Here is a 20,700-nt window from a genome sequence, read left to right on the forward strand (position 1 = left end):
TTAATTAATTAATTAATTAATGTGGGCCTTTGGCTCGTGCGAGGCAGCTGCTCTGCCATGGCCTTTGTCATCAGCTGTGCTGCTCAGTTTTAAAGACAGGATTTACATAGCCCGAGGCTGAGTAACTATAACTTCCAGATGTCATTGCAACTGGATGTCTTTTGGTCTCTATTGTGATATTTCTCAACCTTTAACTGACAACTCTATTTTGTTCATTATAAATAAAACAACCTGAGGCTGGAGAGATGGCTCAGAGGTTAAGAGCACTGGCTGCTCTTCCAGAGGTCCTGAGTTCAAATCCCAACAACCACATGGTGGCTCACAACCATCTGTAATGGGATCTGATGCCTTCTTCTGGTGTGTCTGAAAACTGAGAACTCATTTATAAAATACATAAATAAATACAGCTTAACAAAGTAAAACATGCTACGTCTTTAAAAGAAAATTAAATACTATTAAAAAGAAAATCCTGGGTTGGGGATTTGGCTCAGTGGTAGAGCACTTGCCTAGCAAGCGCAAGGCCCTGGGTTCGGTCCCCAGCTCCGAAAAAAAAAAAAAAAAAAAAAAAAAAAAAAAAGAAAGAAAATCCTACTAGAGCAAAGGCTATAAATATTCTGGACAGCCCTCTGTAGATGAGGTTTTATTATGAAGACCAACTGAGAGGGGTCAGCCTCCTTAGTGCTTCTTCTCCTTGTCCTTTGTCCAAGTATCTGACAAGCATTTATCTGAAAACCTGAGGAAAGGGAGCCAAGTGGACACGAAAGCCAAACTGTCACACACTGGATCCATACAGGCCCCAGCCAGCTCCAGCTCCTTTCAACCAAGGACAGTGTCAGGCACTGGCTTATGGCTTCAGGAGAGCTCCCTGGGACACACATTCAACGGTGCCTATCACCACTGAATGGGTGCACGGCATTGTAACCCCAGTAGCGACCCAGCGTGCCACGAAAGCACACTTCGCTTGCCATCTGCTTCACTATGAATGGAAGGAAAACTACTCAGGATGAGCCGAGCCTGGTGGTGCATGCCTGTAGCCCGGGTTAGAACTCTGAGACAGGAAGATCAAGTTTGAGAACAGCCTGGACTACATGAGACCTCCTCTCAAAAAACAAAAGGAAGGGAACCGGAGAGACAGCGCTTGCTGCTCTTTCAGAGGACTCTGGTTCAGTTCCCAGCACCCACATGGTAGCTCCCGCCCTCCTGTACCTCCAGTTCTGATGTCCTCCTCTGGTCTTTGTGGACACCAGGCATGCATGTGGCACCCAGACATAAATGCAGATCAAACACCCATATATACAGAATAAAATAAAATAATAAAAAGAGGTTGTGAATTGGTTCTGATGTTATCTACGTTAATTTGGCTCTCAAAATCACGCAAGAATCTGTACATCCAGACACCGAGGGTCCCTGCCCCACGTTGGGTCTAACTGGTAAATAAAGTTGTAGGCGGCCAATGGCTGGTCGGGGGGACAGAGATGGGGCTTTAGATTTCCCAGTGCAAGGGACCACAGGAAGAAGGAGGTTTCAGAACCGCCATTCAGGAAAGGAATAGGATGCGAGCATGAGAGCTGTGGAAGACAGAGGACCAGCCGTGTGAGGTCCCAGGGGCCGCTCCCCCGATTGCGTCTTGGGTAGCAGAGATGAAGTATAGATTTTATAAAGTAATAACTCAAGAACATCGGAGGGAGAGTGTTAGTCTTGGGGAAGCTTGGGAGTGGCCCAGCTGTCGAGCTGCTTAGAGCATATTAAAAGTCTACATGAGCGTGTCTCTCACTCGTGAACCCAAAACACTTGGGCGGGTGTAGAGGAGGCGTGAGCACCTGCTGGGGAGTTTAGAGCAGATCAACAATTTCCCAGCTTCAAAAGGAAAATAATTCCAAGTATTACGATGTGGATTGCCTCTTATTCATCACTGCCCCTAACAGTACAAGATGTAAGAAAAGGCAACAAGGAGCTGGAGAGATGGCTCAGTGGTGAAGAGCACTGACTGCTCTTCCAGAGGTCCTGGGTTCAAATCCCAGCAACCACATGGTGGCTCACAAGCATCTGTAATGGGATCTGATGCCCTCTTCTGGTGTGTCTGAGGACAGCCACAGTGTACTTATATATAATAAATAAATCTTTAAAAATAAGAGCAAACAGATGGCTTGGCTTAGTCACTGGTGCTCACTGTTGGAAGGCGCGAGTGCTGCACCTGGAAATGGAGTGGCTTGAAGGCAAAGGGATGAGGTGACTCCTGGATGCTGCGGAAGGTTCCCATGGGTGGATATGGCCGGCTTGTTGGGATAATCCTGCAAGCTAGCCAGGCAGCAAATCCTATTAGGAGAGGATTGGAGTGGGGGTGGGATGCTAGGAAAACTAGCTGGGTAGGGAGCCTTTCCTGGTGGGTGAGGAGAATGTTTAGTTGAAGCAGGGAACTCAGATCTTTGAGGTCCTGTGAGACTCGGATGAGTGGCCTTGCTTAGGAAATGTGGGGTCTCATAGCTCTGTCCTCTAAACTGCATTTTGTGGAATTTTTATACCAAAGTTGCAGATGAATCTGGTAGGAACTTCCAGGTCAAAGGAACAGGTTTAAATTTTTGTCTTTGTTTTGATGCTCAGTGAGGCCTAGCAATTCACAAAACGGCAAGCACAAAGGGGCAGAGAAAAGACAAGCCAGTAAACATTCACTAGGCCTGTCAGAAAATACGAGATAGTTCCTCTGGCCACATGCATGCTAATCGACAAGGACGACACAGCTGATATCGGGGAACGGGTGCCGTAGAAAAAGGAACACCCTATAATGGCAAAAGGGGAGATCACTCAGCTGCTGGCACCAATGTAAACATTCCTGCCTGGAGAATTAACATATAGTTAATTCTGAGTTCGGAACCACCACCAGAACACAGAAATAGGAAAAGCGGTTTCAATTCAGCATTTCTCCTCCAACACTCTGCTATGAAAACTGTAGACTTTTATGCTGTTGAAAAAGGGTCTCACACTGTAGAGAGAATCAAAGCTCCACCTGTCAATAAAAAAGCCGACAGCCAATGAGCCGAGGCAGGAAATAGGAGGTGGGACACTGGCAGGAAGAGAGGATTCTGGGAAATAGTGGCGGGAATAAAACGATCTACCTGGGAAGCTGTGAAGAGACACAGACCAGGGAGACGGACCTACAGCAGCAGGAAGATGAACTCAGGGAGACACTGAGGAGACGAAAGCGGCTGGGGCTGAAGGACCACATAGTAGTTATAGATTAGCTTAGATGGCTGATGTAAGGCTGAGCAGCTGAGGGCCTTTACCAGATGAAACACCTCACCATGTCCTGTTCTAGGGAACAGGATCTTCAGGACATTTTTGATCTCACACTTTAGCTCTACTCTGCTAATAGCTTTTACAACCATAGCATTGCACTGCTGTGGCCACCTGACCATAACTTTTAAGAAAGCATGATTCCCTAGGTTGGCCTTGAATTTATGATCTTCCAGCCTCAGCCTCCTGATCACAGGATTACAGAGACATGTCACTTGGCTGGTCTTAGAATTTGGAATCATAGCATGTAACTGAGGTTTTCTCAGAACAGATCTCATTGGAAACAACATACAAAAGCTGTGCTTGGGCTGGAGAGATGGCTCAGTGGTTAAGAGTTCAATTCCCAGCAACCACATGGTGGCTCACAACCATCTGTAATGGGACTCAATGCCCTCTGCTGGTGTGTCTGAAACAGCTATAGCGTATTTATATATAATAAATAAATCTTTAAAAAAAGAACCCTGCTTGGGGTTTATTGCGTCAATCCCTATTGCTAAGTAGTACTTTTTGCTTTAGAACTGACTCAAGAGATTTCCAACAAATCAAAGGCAGATACCAGCTCCAATCTAATGTGTAGTCAAGAAGTGTATTTTCAGGCAAGTACAATGGTTTCCAGCTTAATCCCAACACTCAGGAGACAGACACAGGATGACCAGCCCAGATTCAATACCAGCCAGGGTTACAGAGTGAGGCCCTACCACAAACAAACAAATATATCTTTACAATTAAAAAGAAAGATAGTTATAGAAAGTTAATTTATGAAGCTCTCAAACAAAAATTTTTTCAGAAAGAATAAATTTAACTAAGGAAAGCGAGACACCTGGGGTGGTTGTGCGGTTATAATGTCAGCTACTTGAAACACTGAGGCACACCTCAAGTTCCAGGTCAGAAGCTCAAGGTTAGCTATGCAATTTAGCAAAACTCTGACCAAAACGGTGTGAGTGGGCGTGGGTTACGGTTCAGCGGTGGAGTGCAAGTGCATGGGTGTGAACACACACACACTCACACACACACTCACACACACTCTCACACACACTCACACACACACATTCTCACACAAACTCTCACACACACACTCTCTCACACATGCACACACATACACTCACACTCACACACACACTCTCTCACACATGCACACACATACACTCTCATACACTCACACATTCACACACATTCACACTCTTGCACACTCTCTCACACTCACACTCTCTCACACATGCACACACATACACTCTCATACACTCACACACATTCACACTCTTGCACACTCTCTCACACACACTCACACATACTCTCACACACACACTCACACACACTCTCTCATACACACTCACACACACTCTCACACACACTCTCACACACGCACACACACTCTCACACATACTCACACTCTTGCACACTCTCACACACACTCACACACACACACACACACGACAGTCAGCAAATGTGTGTTAGGTGTTGCCACCACTTCTCAGAGTATGTCATCACATCATCACACTGTACAATTTGAACACACAACTTCTCAATGAATCTGAGAAATGGTAAATTCTAGACATAATAGAATTCTAAGTAGAACACTGCATCCTTATTTCAGCTTGGAAATCAGAGAGCTGCAGAGGACATTCATGCAACCACAGTTCATTCCAGGGCCTCAGGACTCCTCACCCTGGGTATTCACAGTGCAAAGCAAATGTCAATCTCCTCCATTATAAGTGGCCCCTCATTCTATTTTAAGCAAATAAAATTACTGTCGGGGCTGAGGGTGTGGGGTCAGTAGCAAAACACACTCTGAAGGCCCTGACTTTAATCCCTGACACCAACATGAACTTCACCATAGGCATGTTAAATGCATACGTGTTACTCAAGAGATAAAAATGAACAATATTCCCATCCCAGCAGGTCATTCACAGATCTCCACTTACAAAGTCCTGACGGATGTCATTGAAATCTTTGCCATATTTTTCCAGTGCTTCTTCGAATAAGCTGGCTTCAGAGGCAGACCACTCCTCCATCTCGTCCCTGCACAGGACCGGCCCTCCGAGCGGCACCAGCACACTGATGGCACTGCTGAGGTCATAGCCGTGCCTATACAGCGTGTCCATGGCATGGAACTGGAGGAGACAGAATGGAGAGGCGCATCAGGTGGGCGAGCACAGGTCAGCAGAGAACGGAAACACCAGCGCAGAATGTGTGGGTTCCTCAGCACTTCCTTTGAAGAAACAAAATCAAATGGCCAGACACCTCCAAACAATTCCTTTAAGAGAATGCTACCTGGACTACTTAAGGTATGTAGAAATAGAGCCGTTTGAAATGGTAATGACTCTGAGGATCCCAATGCTCAAAATATTAAACTAAGACACAATGGATTTCACGTCAAGATTTTACTTACTGAAAAAAAAAAAGAAAAAGAAAAAGAAAAAGAAAGTCAAGTCTCTTCAGTTATTAGAGAAAACTGGCATGATCTTCACTGACCGAGGAAAAATACGTGTGAAAGAGAAAAGTGTTGTATTAAAAGCATTGGTTCAGTTAAGAGAATAATGTAGTATGGATGAAAATGAGAGACAGAAAGAAAAATGGAGTGGTGCGTGATAGTTAAAGCAAATTTATACATCTGGACCAACGAATGGCTCAGCAAACAAAGGTTGCTTGCTCCCAAGCCCGACAACCTGAGTCCTAGTCCCCCATTCACATAGTCGAAGGAAAGAGTTGACTCCCAAAAGTTGTCCTCTGGGCTCCATGCACACATCATGGCACACACGTACTCACACACAAACATATACACACAAAATAAAGACGTAAAAAGGATATGTGTTCATATTTAACACAAAACAAGATTACAAATCCACGTTCAAATGTAACTGGATTGAGCCTTTGGAAAGAGCGGTAACAACAGTTGACCAGGCATCCTGAGAGCAGCTGGGCCAGTGTGGGTTTTGTGTTCTAAGAGTGATCTGAAGCCAGGCAGTCGGGGCACAGACTTTAATCCCAGCACGAGGGAGGCAGAAGCAGGCGAATTCAAGGACAGCCTGGTCTACACAGTGAGTTCCAGGACAGCCAGGGCTACACAGAAACCCTATCTCAAAAACAAAACAACAATAACAACAAAAACCAACCAACCAAGCAAACAAGCAAAAGAATGACTTGAACTGAGGACAGAGAGTAGGCTATACGATCAGCTCTTTGTGGGGGTGGCTGATGGTAGTGTACTTTCCTGTCACGCATCAAGTGTTGGGCTTGATTTCCAGGACCCTAATTTCTCTCCAGTCAGCAGTGCATGTAAAACTAAACTTTTGATAGTTTCTCTATTGGAGAGGAAGAGTCCTTTATATGTGTGCACGTTTATGTATACCAAGAAAACTGCAGTGCAGGACAATCAACTCTGTGTGTGTGTAAGTGTGTGAGAGCGTGCGCGTGTATGTGTGTGTGAGCGTGTGTGTGTAAGTGTGTGTGTAAGTGTGTGTGTGAGCGTGTGTGTGTGTGTGAGCGCGTGTGTGTGTGTCCATGCATGTGCACCAGCCAAGGCTGGCTGGCAAGGTGACCCTGCTTCTCCGTCTGCTCCTACCACACACACAAGCACATGAGTCAAGCCTTGCATCTTGTTTTGGTTTGGCTGGTTTTTCGAGACAGGGTTTCTCTGTGTAACAGAGCACTGGCTGTCTTAGCTCCATTTGTAGACCAGGTGACCAGGCCAACCTCAAACTCACAGAAGCACCTTGTGATCATTTCAAACTTCCCAAATGGGTGGGGCGTGATGGCATACACCTTTAATTCCCGCACTTGCGAAGCAGAGGAGGTCCAGCCAGTCAGCGAGACCTTGTCTCTCAATAAACCAGTTAATTAATTACCTGGTTAGCTAATTATTTAAAAATATATTCCCAGCTGGACATGGTAGTATACATCTGCAATCCCAGCACTCATGAGTGAGGCAGGAGGATTACAAATCTGAAGTCAGGCAGCCAGTGAAATCCTACAGCACAAGGATGCATTTACTCTGTGAGATATTAACCAACATGGCTCACGTGGACACACAATGAATTTGCTGACAGAGTCAAAGGCTAGTGCAGATCTGTTCAGTAACGAGGCAAGGTTTGAACACACTTAACTTTAAAGCAAATCACTGCATTCCACAAGCCAAAAGTCAAGAAGAAAATGTCCGTTATCAGGTTCCCTTGCTGGTTGCTGAGTGGCCACTGTTAAGATGCTCATCTGCGGCAGGCGGTGGGCCAGCATCCTCTGAGGGAAGCTCTACCTTCTGCACCAGGGCTCTTGCCTCCTGCTCACACCCTGCCAAGGTCCACAACCCATACATTTCTGATTCTCTAGCTAACGAACTAAATAGGCCCTTCGATTTAGCTGTTTCTTTTATCTCTAAATCTGAGAGCTCTTTCTCACCATCTCATTATAAAAACAGACTGATCAATGGCATTTAAGGATCCTTTCAACTAAGGATAAGGCCATAAACTGTTACTTTGTAATGTCCTAAATTAACAACAGGTAATAAAACTAAAAGACCAGATAGTGTTCAAAAGCCAATCCCAGCACTTGGGTTGTGGAGGTAGCAAGAAAGTCAATGTTATCCTTAAATGTAGTAGGCCTGACTCAAAAAAACCCAAAAAAAAACAAAAACAACACAGCCAGTAATTACACAAGGGCTGGAGTGTAGCTCCGTGCCAGACTTGTTTTCCAACACAGGTTTGATCCTCAACACCTCTTCTAAAATTTTTATAATTAACTGGTGCTCTGGAACCAAAACATCAATAGAAGTGTGTTTGTCTCAGGTGACAGCTCGTCAACTGCTCAATCAGAGGACAGCCACGCTTAGACCACGGCACAAGCCACGTACAAGGATGCCCATTCAGGAGATGCACCAGCCTGCAGGGCAGCTCTCCCAGCCACCGCTCAGCTCCAGCCTGCATTAACACCACGACACTCATTTTCTCTAGTGAGTAAAACCACAGCTTGTTGGAGTGGGTGGTGCAGTGTGAGCCGAACTTGCAGGGGGCAATTTCACTACATCAACCAGAGGGTCCTGTCGCATAGGGTCCGATTAGCCTCCGCTCTCTGAGGGGCAGAGGTGTTGCTTTCAAACGCACTTTCGTGAGAGCTAACTACTCTTTTAAGAAGCTTTAAGTAAAAAACAGAGCTTCTTCAACAGCAGAAAACAACATTCAATAAAACAAAAGCCAAATTCCGTGTGATGCATCCTCTCTGTGTTCCAGAGTGGGAGACGTAGGGCGCTCTGGGGACACTACACTTATCTACACCTAGTGGTGAGTTTACATCGATGCCTGCATCTATGACGGCCACTCCATACATGTTATTGCACATAGATCTCATCTTAAAATTAAAGATGGGTTTGAAAACTAAGTCTCCCCTCGGATAAATACTTTGTAGAGGTCACATCTTTTCAGTAGATCCGTACACGCGCTGCAAGATCCATTCGGATCTAAATTTTGAAAATCATAACTGAGCACAAGCTGTTCCCTCTGCCAAAAAGTGAAGGTGTTGTCACATGTCACCTCATTCATAACAGATGGAAATGACAAACACAAGTATTTTAGGGGAAAGACTGACAAGGAGATCTTGGCAATGAATGGGGTTTCTCATCTTTTGTTCATTAAACAGAATCACACTGTGGTAAAAAATGATTGTTGTTCAAACAATTCACCCCTACCCCAGACCTCCACAGGAGGCTACTCTGCCCTACTGGGATACTGGGTTTCCGCACATGATTTGCTTGGCCGGCAGGATGTTGATACATGACATACGCAATCTTTACAATGAGGCTGTGCATTTGGCCTTGGTCTCTTGTGCTACTGATTTGTGTTCTCGAAGGCTATGAGATGCAGGAGGGCGGAAGTGGCCTGCAGATAGCCTGGCAGAATGTAGTTCACCAGAATCCTAGCCAGTCGACAGCTGAGTGTGTGCGATGAGAGACATACTGGGTAAGCCTCTGCGCTCTGGGGCAGCGTGTGAGTGCGCCATCGGAGGACAAGGAACACGTTCATGGAGGTACTCCAGGTTCTGCAGGCAGGCACCTCCACAGTTGGTCTCCATAGAACTGTCTCCACTTAGGACTGAGTGGATGACGTGGTGAGTAAGGGCTGCATCTGTGGTGTCTCTTCAGTGCGCCCAGGAGCCAGCAGACTTCCATTCAGACTGCAGGGAGAACCAACCACCTCTCCTGGCTTTCCAGTTTCCTGTTTACCTTCTTGGCTACAGGCTGATTCCGAAGGAACTTCAATAAATTATGGCCTGAACATCATCATTATCTGCTTCCCAGAGAATGCACGCTTCACCTGGGATTCCATGATTCCGTGCACTCCCTCTACCCTGCAAGTTTAAGACTAACTAGTGATTTGCCCAGGAATGATTTCATAAAAAACATTACCCTTTTAACTCCAGCACAAGGTGTAGCATTGGAGATGTTAAGTCAATTCAAACTCACTGGACCCAACCTTCTCTCCAAGCAAAAGGTGAACAAACGCGTAGGAATAAATCTAAAACTGTGGTCAATGTATTAGTCTTCTTTTTAAATTAATTTATTTATTTTATGTGAGTACACTGTTGCTTTCTTCAGTCAAGCACACCAGAAGAAGGCATCGGATCCCATTAACGATGGTTGTGAGCCACCACGTGGTAGCTGGGAATTGAACTCAGGACCTCTGGGAGAGCAATCAGTGCTCTTAACCACTGAACCGTCTTTCCAGCCTAAAGTATTAGTTTTTATAAAACGTGTACCATCCACTTTCAATATTCAATGGGCACAATAGGCAGAGATCATGATTCTTTTTATTTTGATAAAGTACTCATTTTTTTAAAATTGAAAAGAGTCTTTTCTCATACAACATATCCTGATTCAAGCCTGAGAAGAAATTACAGCTGGCTGTGGGTGGGAACACCTGAATGCGGGCAGTCGGGAGGGGGAGGCAAGAAGGTCAAGAGGTCAAGGCTAGGCTCAGATACATATTAAGCTATATGAGATTCTGCCTCAAACTCCACTCGGCATCTCCCTCTGTGGTATAAGACTCTGCTCTGAGGCAAAGCCACCCCATCATGAGTTCCCCTTACCTGCTTGCAAAGTTATCACAGCTACCTTTGCTGACCGTTGAGGTTCTCTCTGAGAAGACGAGGGGTGGGGCGGCTTAGCACCCACACCCAAGTACCCACCCACACCTCCCATCGAGTTGCATGTAATTTTACCCTAATTGTACCTGGCCTTCTGGGGTGGAGTACACATGCTGGGAAAGTCGGGTGCTGGTAGTGGGAACATCTACCTACCGTCTATGCAATCCTGGGGAAGCCATGTTGGATGCAGACCTTCCACTCTGCAAGTGAGCCTAGTAAAGTCACTGCTTCCCTAGGGAGAACTGTGGTGGAATCAAACTATGGTTTGCCATTGAGGCTTTATGAGGAGGGAGCAGATGTTACCTAGCCAACTCTCCAGGGTGAAACTTCTAGCAATAGCCTCCAAAAATGTAGAATTTGAAACCTATTAAAATAATTGGGAACATACATGTTTCCTCTGACCACAAACCCTCATAGAGAAAAAAACAATTTAAAAAAAGAAAGAAAGAAAGTAAGAAAGGCAGGAAAGAAAGAAGAAAAGAAAGTGCAAAGTAAGAAAATTAAACACAAAGCATACAATAAAGATCTCATATAAAAAGTTATATGGCAAAGCTATCAAGGAAAACAAAACTCTCCCCCCGCCTCTGTGTGTGTGTGTGTGTGTGTGTGTGTGTGTGTGTGTGTGTGTGTGTAAAATACCATAGCCACAAAGGCAAAGTCTGAACATCAGCACAGCACTAAAGGGTACCACACAAATGACAAATGTCATAAACTATAAGCAAGATTTAGGGGCAGGAGAGAGCTGCTTCTCTGCTCTGATGGACTGTACTGGAACATATGGTCAACCGGAAAAAGCCCCTCACTAAACCGTCACACAGTGCCACATTATAGTATGTTAGTGCGGAAAAAAATTATTATTTAGGAACAACAAATACTTAGTAATAAAGGAATAGCCACTCTGAAACCACTCTCAAACTGTCTGGAAATAACCGACAGGTGACCACTTAAATAACTCATGTGTAGTTAAAACCGATAGGTGGCCACTGTGTATTCTGCGCTGCGTGCCTGCAGTAGGCCCCACAGATTAGGCCAAATCAAAATGGAACCACTTCTGCTAAAGCCGAGTGGTCAAACTCAGTAGGAGTCTCACACCCACAAATGTCAGGGCCCAGCTTCTGTGAGGCCACAGAGGTAAAACATTGTCTGACACCAGGAACGTAGATAAAAGCAGTGGATGCTTACATTCGCCTGCCCTAAGTTTGTTCTTTGGCCTCTTGGCCTTAGAGAGATGATGAAGCAGATGAGGTAATGACTGTGGAGTCAACCTGACAGGAACACAGGATGCCTTCCTACTGTGTCTAGACTCCACAGTACAAAGTCGTGGTTTTACTAAGGTACTATATGCATAGGCTGTTATCAGCTCACATCCCCAAGTCTGGGTATTTAAACTTCTCTACTGTATTCCCGCATTCAAATCCAGTGATCTTCTGATCATACTACACTGGAGAAGAGACGTCAAGCACTGGCTGACGAGTCTGAGTTGGCAGAATGCTCATCTGATACGCACCAAGTCCTGCGTCCCGTCAGCCGCGCACAGACTAATCTCAGTGCTCAGGACGTAGAGGCAAGAGCATCAGAAATCAGTACACGAGGATGGTCAAGGCTAAGCCACGATACCAAAAGCCTTTCTTTATAAAAAAAAAAAAAAAAGTTTTAAAAAGAAAGAAAGCCGTGCTTGGGGCCAGCAGGGTTGGGTGTGTGAAGACACTCACCACCAAACCTGACCACCTGAGTCAACTCCCCAGGCTGTCATCTGGTAATGCACACATGTAAGTGTGCACACACACTGGCAAACACGCACAGAGTCAGGGAGGTTGCTCAGGATAATGCCTGACTGGAGTCCTGAGGACATGAGAAGGAGCTGGAGTGAGGGAGGTACACCTCAGGGACATGGGTGGGAGCAGGGAAGTGAGGGACAGTTTTAGAAGATTGGCTGTGATACAGGCATTAGTGCTGTTCCAGGACGAGTCCATCTCTTAGTGAACCAACACAGCCAACCTTCCTCAGTCCCGGCCTGCCACCAGAAAGCCTGCCGCTCACTAATCCAAGTAGTGGGTCTTTGTGCAGTTTATTAACTGTTTGGTGCCATGGGTTCATTACCTGTAGCACATCCTGGTGTTCAAGGCTACAACAACAGAGTCTTTCTTTGACTCTGCTCCCCAAGTTACTTAGTTTCCAGAGCTTAGGCAGGAAAGAAAAGCCAGAGCACTACCCTCTGGGAGCACTACCCTGGGAGTGAGGCATGTCACTGACAACACTGAGGCTGCTTTGCAGGCCAAGGGGTGGCCTTGTGGTCAACACCACAAATGGGTGGAGCAGGCTGGCACTCTACCAATGCCAGTGACAATAGACTGCATACATGGCACATGCAACATTGGTGCCATGGCCACACTACCTGGTTACTTCACGGCCATCTTTCTTTGTGTGATATTCCCTCCACAATATTCCCACAGTGAGAGAAGGCAGGGTTTGACTTACACTACTTACCACCTAGGGGAGGGGGGAGGGGATCAGCTGAATGTAAGCATTTCTCGTTGACGGTCTCCCCTCTGTGTACTATATAAAACACATTCTATTCATGTATGAACCTTCCGTGAGCCCAGGATATTCTGTTTTGTTTGCATTTTGAACTCTTGTTCTGCCTGTCCCTACCTCCCAAGAGACAGGGCAACAGGGGTGCACTATGGAGCAGGGTCTTCTGACTCTTTTAACAATATACATCGCATATATCTTAGATTAGCAGCACTGGAAATCTGCAGTTCAGCTGCATTCATAACAGAACTCGAAATGAGGAAGTCAGAATCAGGCGTGAACAGTTACCTGCCCCCAATATATTACTGGAGACTGACAAAAGGGATAGGATAGATGAGCAAACAGTCCAGGAATGCTAAAAGCCTGCTGGAGTCCCCTCCGTAAACTCCACAAGGAAAATGGACAGTGAAAGGCCACTGTGAGCTTTTCATATATCCTGTCTGGCAAGTAATCCCCAAACTCTCTATCCAGAGGTTAGCATCAGTCTTAACCAGGCCCACAAGGAATTCCTAGGACCTCAAGATTCCAAATGAACCTGAAGCCACAGCAGTTTAAAGAGGAAGCCAAGGTTAACACCTATGTCTGTCTGTCTGTCCAACCTACCCCATCTCTGTTTCTCTCCACCCTGTCTGTGTCTGTCTGTCTGTCTGTCTGTCTGTCTGTCTGTCTGTCTCTCTCTCTCTTACACATGCACACACGTGCACCCCTTACATCTTTAAGAAAAGCTAACCAAGAAAGATAGCACTGTTCTAATGAAGAGGAGGCAGGGGGCGGGTAGAAAAGAAAGCTGGTGGAACAAGAAAGGCCTTGGTAGAGACAAGAATGGATATGATTCAGCAGCACAGCCCACAGCTGCCTGCGCCTCCAGGTCTACTTCTGTTTTTTTTTAATGGTTGTAGTAATGAGCTGGGTGTATGTGATGGCGTACGCCTTTAATCCCAGGGTGGCAGAGCCAGAGGCAAGTGTATTCTCTGTGGATTCAAGGCCAGTCTGGTCTACAGACTGAGTTCAGGCCAGCCAGGCACATAGCGAGACTGTCTCTAAACAAATACACTTATTTATATCACTGTAATTTTGAAAATAATGTGATAAAGTGAACTCTTAACAAACAAGCAGTGATGGAAACACTGGAGAGTCAGAAGTCGCCTTCTCAGAAGGTGTATAATAGCAGTAAGCCTGTTATTATACACTGGTACACACCTGGGATTCTAGCACAAAAGGGTGGAGGCAGGAGGATTAGGCTCATCTAACTTCCACACCCACAGGTCATGAACATAATAATAAAAGTAGGTCTTCTAGTAAGTACACAGACATATACACAGGTTTGTTTAAAATGCTTCTTTCATAGTCTTCAGCCAGGTGCGATGGCTGATCTTGCATCTGGATGACTCTGCAGGCAGGAGAGTGTCTCAGGCTCAAGAGTTTCAGGTTACCCTGAAGAGGCAGTTTTATTTACAAGATCTCGGGCTGACGTATCCCACACAGGAGATTGAGTCAAGCCCCGAGCCTCTCTAGGCAGGAGCTTATATAGGGAAAACCAGGGGTTTCGTGTGGATACACATTATTGGCTAATACAAAGGGTGCACAGTTACTTTTGGCACGGAGTTACATCAACAAAGCATACGTGTAATCTAGCATCTCAGCAATGTGGGCAGGGCAACTCATCTCACTGCAGCAGGGGGATGACCCATCCTCAGGGAGTGAAGGAAGGGGAGGGGGTGGCTCCAGATGGCCAGTGTCCTTGGGAGCTGATAGTCGGGCTGGTGAGCCCTATCTCAAATTCTCTCAGGCATGTCTGGACTTTGTTTGAGACTAACTTTTTGAAATTTAACTCTTCATACTCAACACCGTGCTATATTCATTCACTTACGTGCACCATGCACTCACACACACAACAAAAAGTGAAATTAAAACAGCAATAAAACCACCACCAAATAATCCAGGCACTGAGACAGAAGCAGGAGGATCAGAGTTTCAACATCCCCCATACCTACACAGTGAGTTCAAGGCCAGCCTTGATCACATGAGCCCCTGTCTCAAATTTTTTTTCTTTTTTAAAGAAACATTTGGATGTGCTTGGGAGTGTGTGTGAAATGCCTGAATATGAGCAAAGTATAACAAGTATGAAAATATCATAATAAGGGGCTGGAGAGATGGCTCAGTGGATAAGAGCACTGCCTGCTCTCCCAGAGGTCCCAAGTTCAATTCCCAGCAACCACATGGTGGCTCACAACCATCTGTAATGGAATCCAATGCCCTCTTCTGGTGTGTCTGAAGACAGCTACAGTGTACTGATATAAATAAAATAAATAAATCTTTTTTAAAAAAAAAAGAATATAGGGGCTGGGGATTTAGCTCAGTGGTAGAGCGCTTACCTAGGAAGCGCAAGGCCCTGGGTTCGGTCCCCAGCTCCGAAAAAAAAAAAAAAGAATATAATAAAACACAATATTTGAACATTAAAAATTCACCCCCAAATTGAAATGTGGTTATCACAGCGATAGTCTCAATAGTGATAGCAACAGTGACCCCTTCTGTATAAAAAAGAATAAAATACTGTCAGTACCTAAGGCCAAGCAGATAGATGAACAGGGAAAAGCACAAAGCCTGAAGAAACCAAACAAGTAGCGTCCTGCTACTCTCCACCCATTCCCTAACACTGTTCACTTGTCCCAGCTCACAAACAAGAGGTCACTCAGGAGCCCAGTTAACCAACTGCTAACCTGAGTCAACTTCATAGTCAACGGCTAACAGCCAAAGATCTCCGATTCTACGGAATGGTTATAATTGAGCAAGCAGCCAAAGATTACCCCAAATGGCAAAAGGCTTCTTACCAAGGTGATGTCTCGGGAGGCCGCAGCCGCGCTCATATGCAGGCTGGGCTGCCTCACAGAGCTGCTGCAATCCAGGGCACGGGCAAATGTTCCCACGGCACTGAGGAAGCCAAACACAGTTGAGAACAGTGAGCCAGGTACTCCTTTAATTTTTTAAAAAACTCTCTGTTTTACATTTAGTGTGTGAGAAGGGTGTCTGTGTGTGCCTATATGTGTGTGTGCTTGTATGTATGTGCGCCTGTGTGTATGCCTTTGTGTCTGGTGTGTGTTTGTGTGTGCCTGTGTGTGTGATGTGTGTGTGATGTGTGTGTGTGTGTGTGTGTGTGTGTGTGTGTTATGGGAAATGCCAAGCCATATGTATATGTGTGCACACATGCAGAAAGCAGAGGTCAGCTCCAGCATTACTGGTAGGAGCTGTCCCCTTATTTTTGAGAGAGTTGTTCACACTAGAACCTAAGGGCTTACATCTAGGACAGCAAGTCAGGGTGTCCCCACTTGCCTCCACAGCACAGGGCTTACAAGCCCACATCAGCACATACAGGTCTGAGGGACTGAACTTAGGCCTTCATGCTTTACCAGCATAAGCTTGACTGACAGAGGAAGCTGTGGGCCAGCCCCTCCCTGCCTTTATGTTTTAACTGGAAGCAGGAACTGAAGCAGAAACCAGGGAGGACGACTACACTTTTGGATAGTAAATTAGTAAATAATTAACTCTAAAAGAAAGGAAAAACAAATTGTTGGATGTTTCGGAATTAAATATCAATTGAAAGGTATTTTTCTCGTTTAAAGTTTAACACAGACTGAGTAATCCTGAGAAGTAAAATTTTCAAAAATTCCAAACCTTTGAGTACTGATGTGACACCATAAATAATTCTGTTCTAAACTTTGTTTCCTGTACAACCTCATCTGCATGAAGGATGGTGTGGTGGCAAATCCCTTTAATCCCAGTGCTAGGGAGGCTGAGGCAGGAGGATATCTATGAGTTGGAAGCCAGCCTGGTCTACATAGTGAGTTCCCGGCCAGCCAAGGCTACATGGCGAGACCCTATCTGAAAACAAAACAACAAAAACGTATTGTATGAACTTCCTTTCAAGCTCTATATAATACGTATGAAACAAACGATTTTCATGTTTAGTCTGGGGACCCATCCCCAAGACAGCTCACCACACAGGCAGATGCCAAATCCGAAACAAACCACAAACCTGGACTGTGAAAAGTTCTGGTTCCAAGCACTTACGCGTATGTGGGTAATTATCATTCAAGCAAGGAGAAAAAAACCAAACTGAAAAAACCCCAAACCTGTGTGGTCATAGAGAAGGAAAGGAAGATGGAGTCTAAAATGCCACGGGACAGATCATTTGGTATTCAGACGTGCTCAAAAATAGGAAAAGGAAATGAACTGAGAGTTTGACTACCACCGTGAAGCAAGTTCTAAATACCAACCGTGGAATCCCAGGAACGTTTCTCACATAGAATGTTATAACAGAAACCCCTTCCTGTGGAGACTCAAAATAATACATTTTTTTTTACTACATCCTTTTTAAGAAGCAACTTCCACAGCACCGATTTCCATTTGTAATAATCTGGAGCCTTTGTGTGTGCAAGGAGCCTTACTTAATCCCACGGGTGCAGGATGCATGGGCTGCCTGCTTTGCTAAACGTGAGAGCTGGGGAAGGTGTTTCTTCACCTCAGTTTACTTAAAATCTGATCGGTAATAAAAAGCCCTACCATACTATACAGATACTCGGTTCTCACAGAGTCAATGTGGCCAGGGTCCAACCAACTCCCACGTGAAGAATTAGAAGGTGGTCAACCCTTCCCACACTCCTCCCAAAAGGACCAACCACTGCAACTTCAAAAACAAACAAACAAACAAACAGATCAACATGGCTGACTGTGGTGACTCAGGTCTTCAGTCTGGGAGTCAGAGGCAAGAGGATCTCTGTGAGTTCCAGGCCAGCCAGGGTTACACAGTGAGACCCTGTTTCAAACAAACAAAAGCTAATAATAACCGCAGATACAAAAATGACACCGTACCAGGCTCTCACTGTGAAGTTGAGGCCAGCCCATAGCTTCCCAAGTGTTGGAACTATAGGTGTGCGCTGTCATTACTGGCACCACCAGGATGCTAAGACCACAGCTGAGTGTTCCGCACACGCATCAGACACGCTGCTGTTTGAGGTCAGGTCTCTGTGGCACAGGCTCACTTGGAATGTGGAGTGGCAGCTCGGACAGCATCCAACTCCAAATCTGGCATTTGCCTTCCGGGCTCTGGGTCGATTACAGCCCCTCACATGGCTGCACACTTCTCCCCTTGTTTAAATCCGCTTAAAGGTGTCTAAGTTGTTGGAGTGATATTAATACATTTCCTCTGAAATGGCCTCTCTTGCCTCCTAACCTCTCCAACTGGACAATAAATATCACATCTCCACCCGGACATCACCACAGTGGAGCTGCTGTGACGGCTGCTACTAAAGCCTTTTGCATGCACATCCTCCAGTGCCCAGGATGCTTTTCTCCTGTATGAGGAATTGGCAGAGAGAGAGATGCAGGATGTGTGGGAATCAACAGCAAACAGTCTTTCAAAGTAGCTGTGCCAGTTTATATTCCCACTAGGTGGACCAGACAATGCTGACTGTTCCATACCTACACGCGCCCTTAGCACTTTACAGCTGCAGGGGACTCAACCACAGAGCACAGGACGTGTACCTGAGGCCACGAACCAGCGCTATAAAGGTGGGACAGGAGATGGTGGAGGCTACAACTGCAGTAATGTGGTTGGAACAGGTGCTGGGCATAGTGTGGAATAACCTGTACTCATAGCATCCAGGAGGCTGAGACAGGAGGATTGCTACAAGTTTGAGGACAGTTTGACTATAACAGAATGAGATCCTGTGTGGGAAAAACAAAAAAAAAACAACAAAAACTAAAAACCATTGATTCTAATTTTTATTTAGATTTGGTATTTGGAGGTTTTGTTTACCCATTTCATTGTTCCCATTTCATATAAGTCAATAATATACATAGTTGGAGAAAGAAAAAAAAAACCAGGATGTAAATAAAACTGGAAAACTTCAGGCCTCCTCAACAATCTACCACTCGGAGAGTTTCCTGAGCACAGAGTCAGTGCCACATCCACAGTGAGACCTGACCTTAAAAGAGGGGTGGGGAGGGGGAAGAAAGGAAGGGAGAAAACGAAGACTGCGGAGCTGGCTGCTCTCACAGGACCTGGATTCGATTCTCAGCACCCACATGACAGCTCACAACCGTCTGTAACTTTAGTTCCAGGATAACCGATAACCTCTCTGGCCTCCAAAAGCAACAGGCACACACATATATACATTTACATACACGCAGGTAAAGAATCATACACATAAAATAAAAATAACAAGTCCTTTTTAAAAAGAACTGTCCATAAGCGTAAGTGCTTTCACATAAAGACTTGACTCTATAGTGGCATACTCACCGGGCTACAACTAAAAACTGGTCAATCTGTCGATCCGTAAGCGGACTATTGGGGTCCCAAACCTTAACTTCCAATTTTGATTGTTCCCTCTCATCTGAGTCGCCTGCCCAAAGACAAAGGAAAGGGAGTGTTGTTACTGACAGCGTAGCACATGGTTGTTCTTGACACTGTAGCACATGGCTGCTATGTGGTTGTTGCTATTGACACTGTAGCACATGGTTGCTATGTGGTTGTTGCTATTGACACTGTAGCACATGGCTGCTATGTGGTTGTTGCTATTGACACTGTAGCATATGGTTGCTGTTATTGACAATGTAAGCATGTGTTTATTGTTATTAACACTGCAGAGTGGTTGATACTCACACTGTAGCATATGGTTGTTGTTGTTATTGACACTGTAGCATGTGGTGGTTGTTATTGACACTACAGTATGTGGTTATTGTATTTGACACTAGCATGTAGTTATTTATTGATATTGTAGCACGTGGTTATTGTTAGTCACACTGTAGCATATGGTTGACACTATGGTTACCAACATGTTAGAAATGCTCAAATGTCAGGCACACAGTGGTCACCTCTGAGTACATCCTTTGATAGCAGGTGTGCAGAAACTGCGACACAACAAAACCTACACTGTGGTAGTGTTAGCATACACCCCCTGAGACCTCATCCAGGAGTGAGGGTGCATGCCCACAATTCCTCCACCTTGGAGATAGAGACAGGAAAATGGACAAGTTCCAGGCCATCTAGGACAACACATCGAGGCACTATCTCAACGACTTCAAAACTAATTACAAGACTGTCTAGCTATCCACTATTTTTTAAAACCACATAAAGTTGGGGAAATGTAGATCCAGAAATGTTCTTACACAGCAGAGATCCTCTAACCATCTGAAGATTTTTGGGAACATAAACTATTTCTTCAGTATATTCCTGACATACACCAGCAGTATTCCTGTGTGGAAGGACCAAGGTGTATCACAATCCTAGAAGCCCTTTCCTGGACAGCTGGAAATATCTGCTTCCTAAATAAAATGTATCTTAGTTGTACCAGCTGCCACTGCCTGGCATTTTTATGTTATATTTAAATCAGAAACACTCAAGGAGGCCATTTATCACCATGTTTGTTGAATATTGCTTGAAAGGCTCTGGCTGATATACTGAAATATGAATCAAAGGAATAATACGTCACTAGAATAGCATCATAAATATGAATATAAAAAGCTCAGTGGAATTCCAAAGAAATGTAATATGAGAAAAAAATCACATTTGTTGTGACAATAAAAATAAGAAATACGAATAACATTGGCAGTATATTTATGTAAGTATTAGAACTTCCAAAGCAAAGATGATTTGAATAAATGGTGAAGTTTTAAGTCTTTCTGATAGCATTTTTGCACAACTTTCTTATACAGTATAAATTTATAAGAACTTAACTTTGGAAGCAGATA

The 20,700-nt window shown here is 45.0% G+C and overlaps 1 protein-coding gene across 19 annotated transcripts in view; it reads right to left on the bottom strand.

Moving 5' to 3' along the window:
• The window catches only part of Mta3 (metastasis associated 1 family, member 3), a 119,337-nt gene that overhangs the window by 42,249 nt on the left and 56,388 nt on the right, over positions 1-20,700 (bottom strand). For all 19 annotated transcript variants that reach the window (XM_087551883.1, XM_087551878.1, XM_087551882.1 and 16 more), the window contains 3 exon segments: positions 19,250-19,352; positions 15,783-15,882; positions 5,214-5,402 (listed from right to left, as the gene is read on the bottom strand). In XM_087551883.1, the coding sequence (XP_087408009.1) occupies positions 5,214-5,402; positions 15,783-15,882; positions 19,250-19,352 (392 nt within the window).

This window comes from Rattus norvegicus, chromosome 6 (assembly GCF_021556685.1).
Source record: "Rattus norvegicus strain SHRSP/BbbUtx chromosome 6, alternate assembly SHRSP_T2T, whole genome shotgun sequence".
Taxonomy (NCBI): domain Eukaryota; kingdom Metazoa; phylum Chordata; class Mammalia; order Rodentia; family Muridae; genus Rattus; species Rattus norvegicus.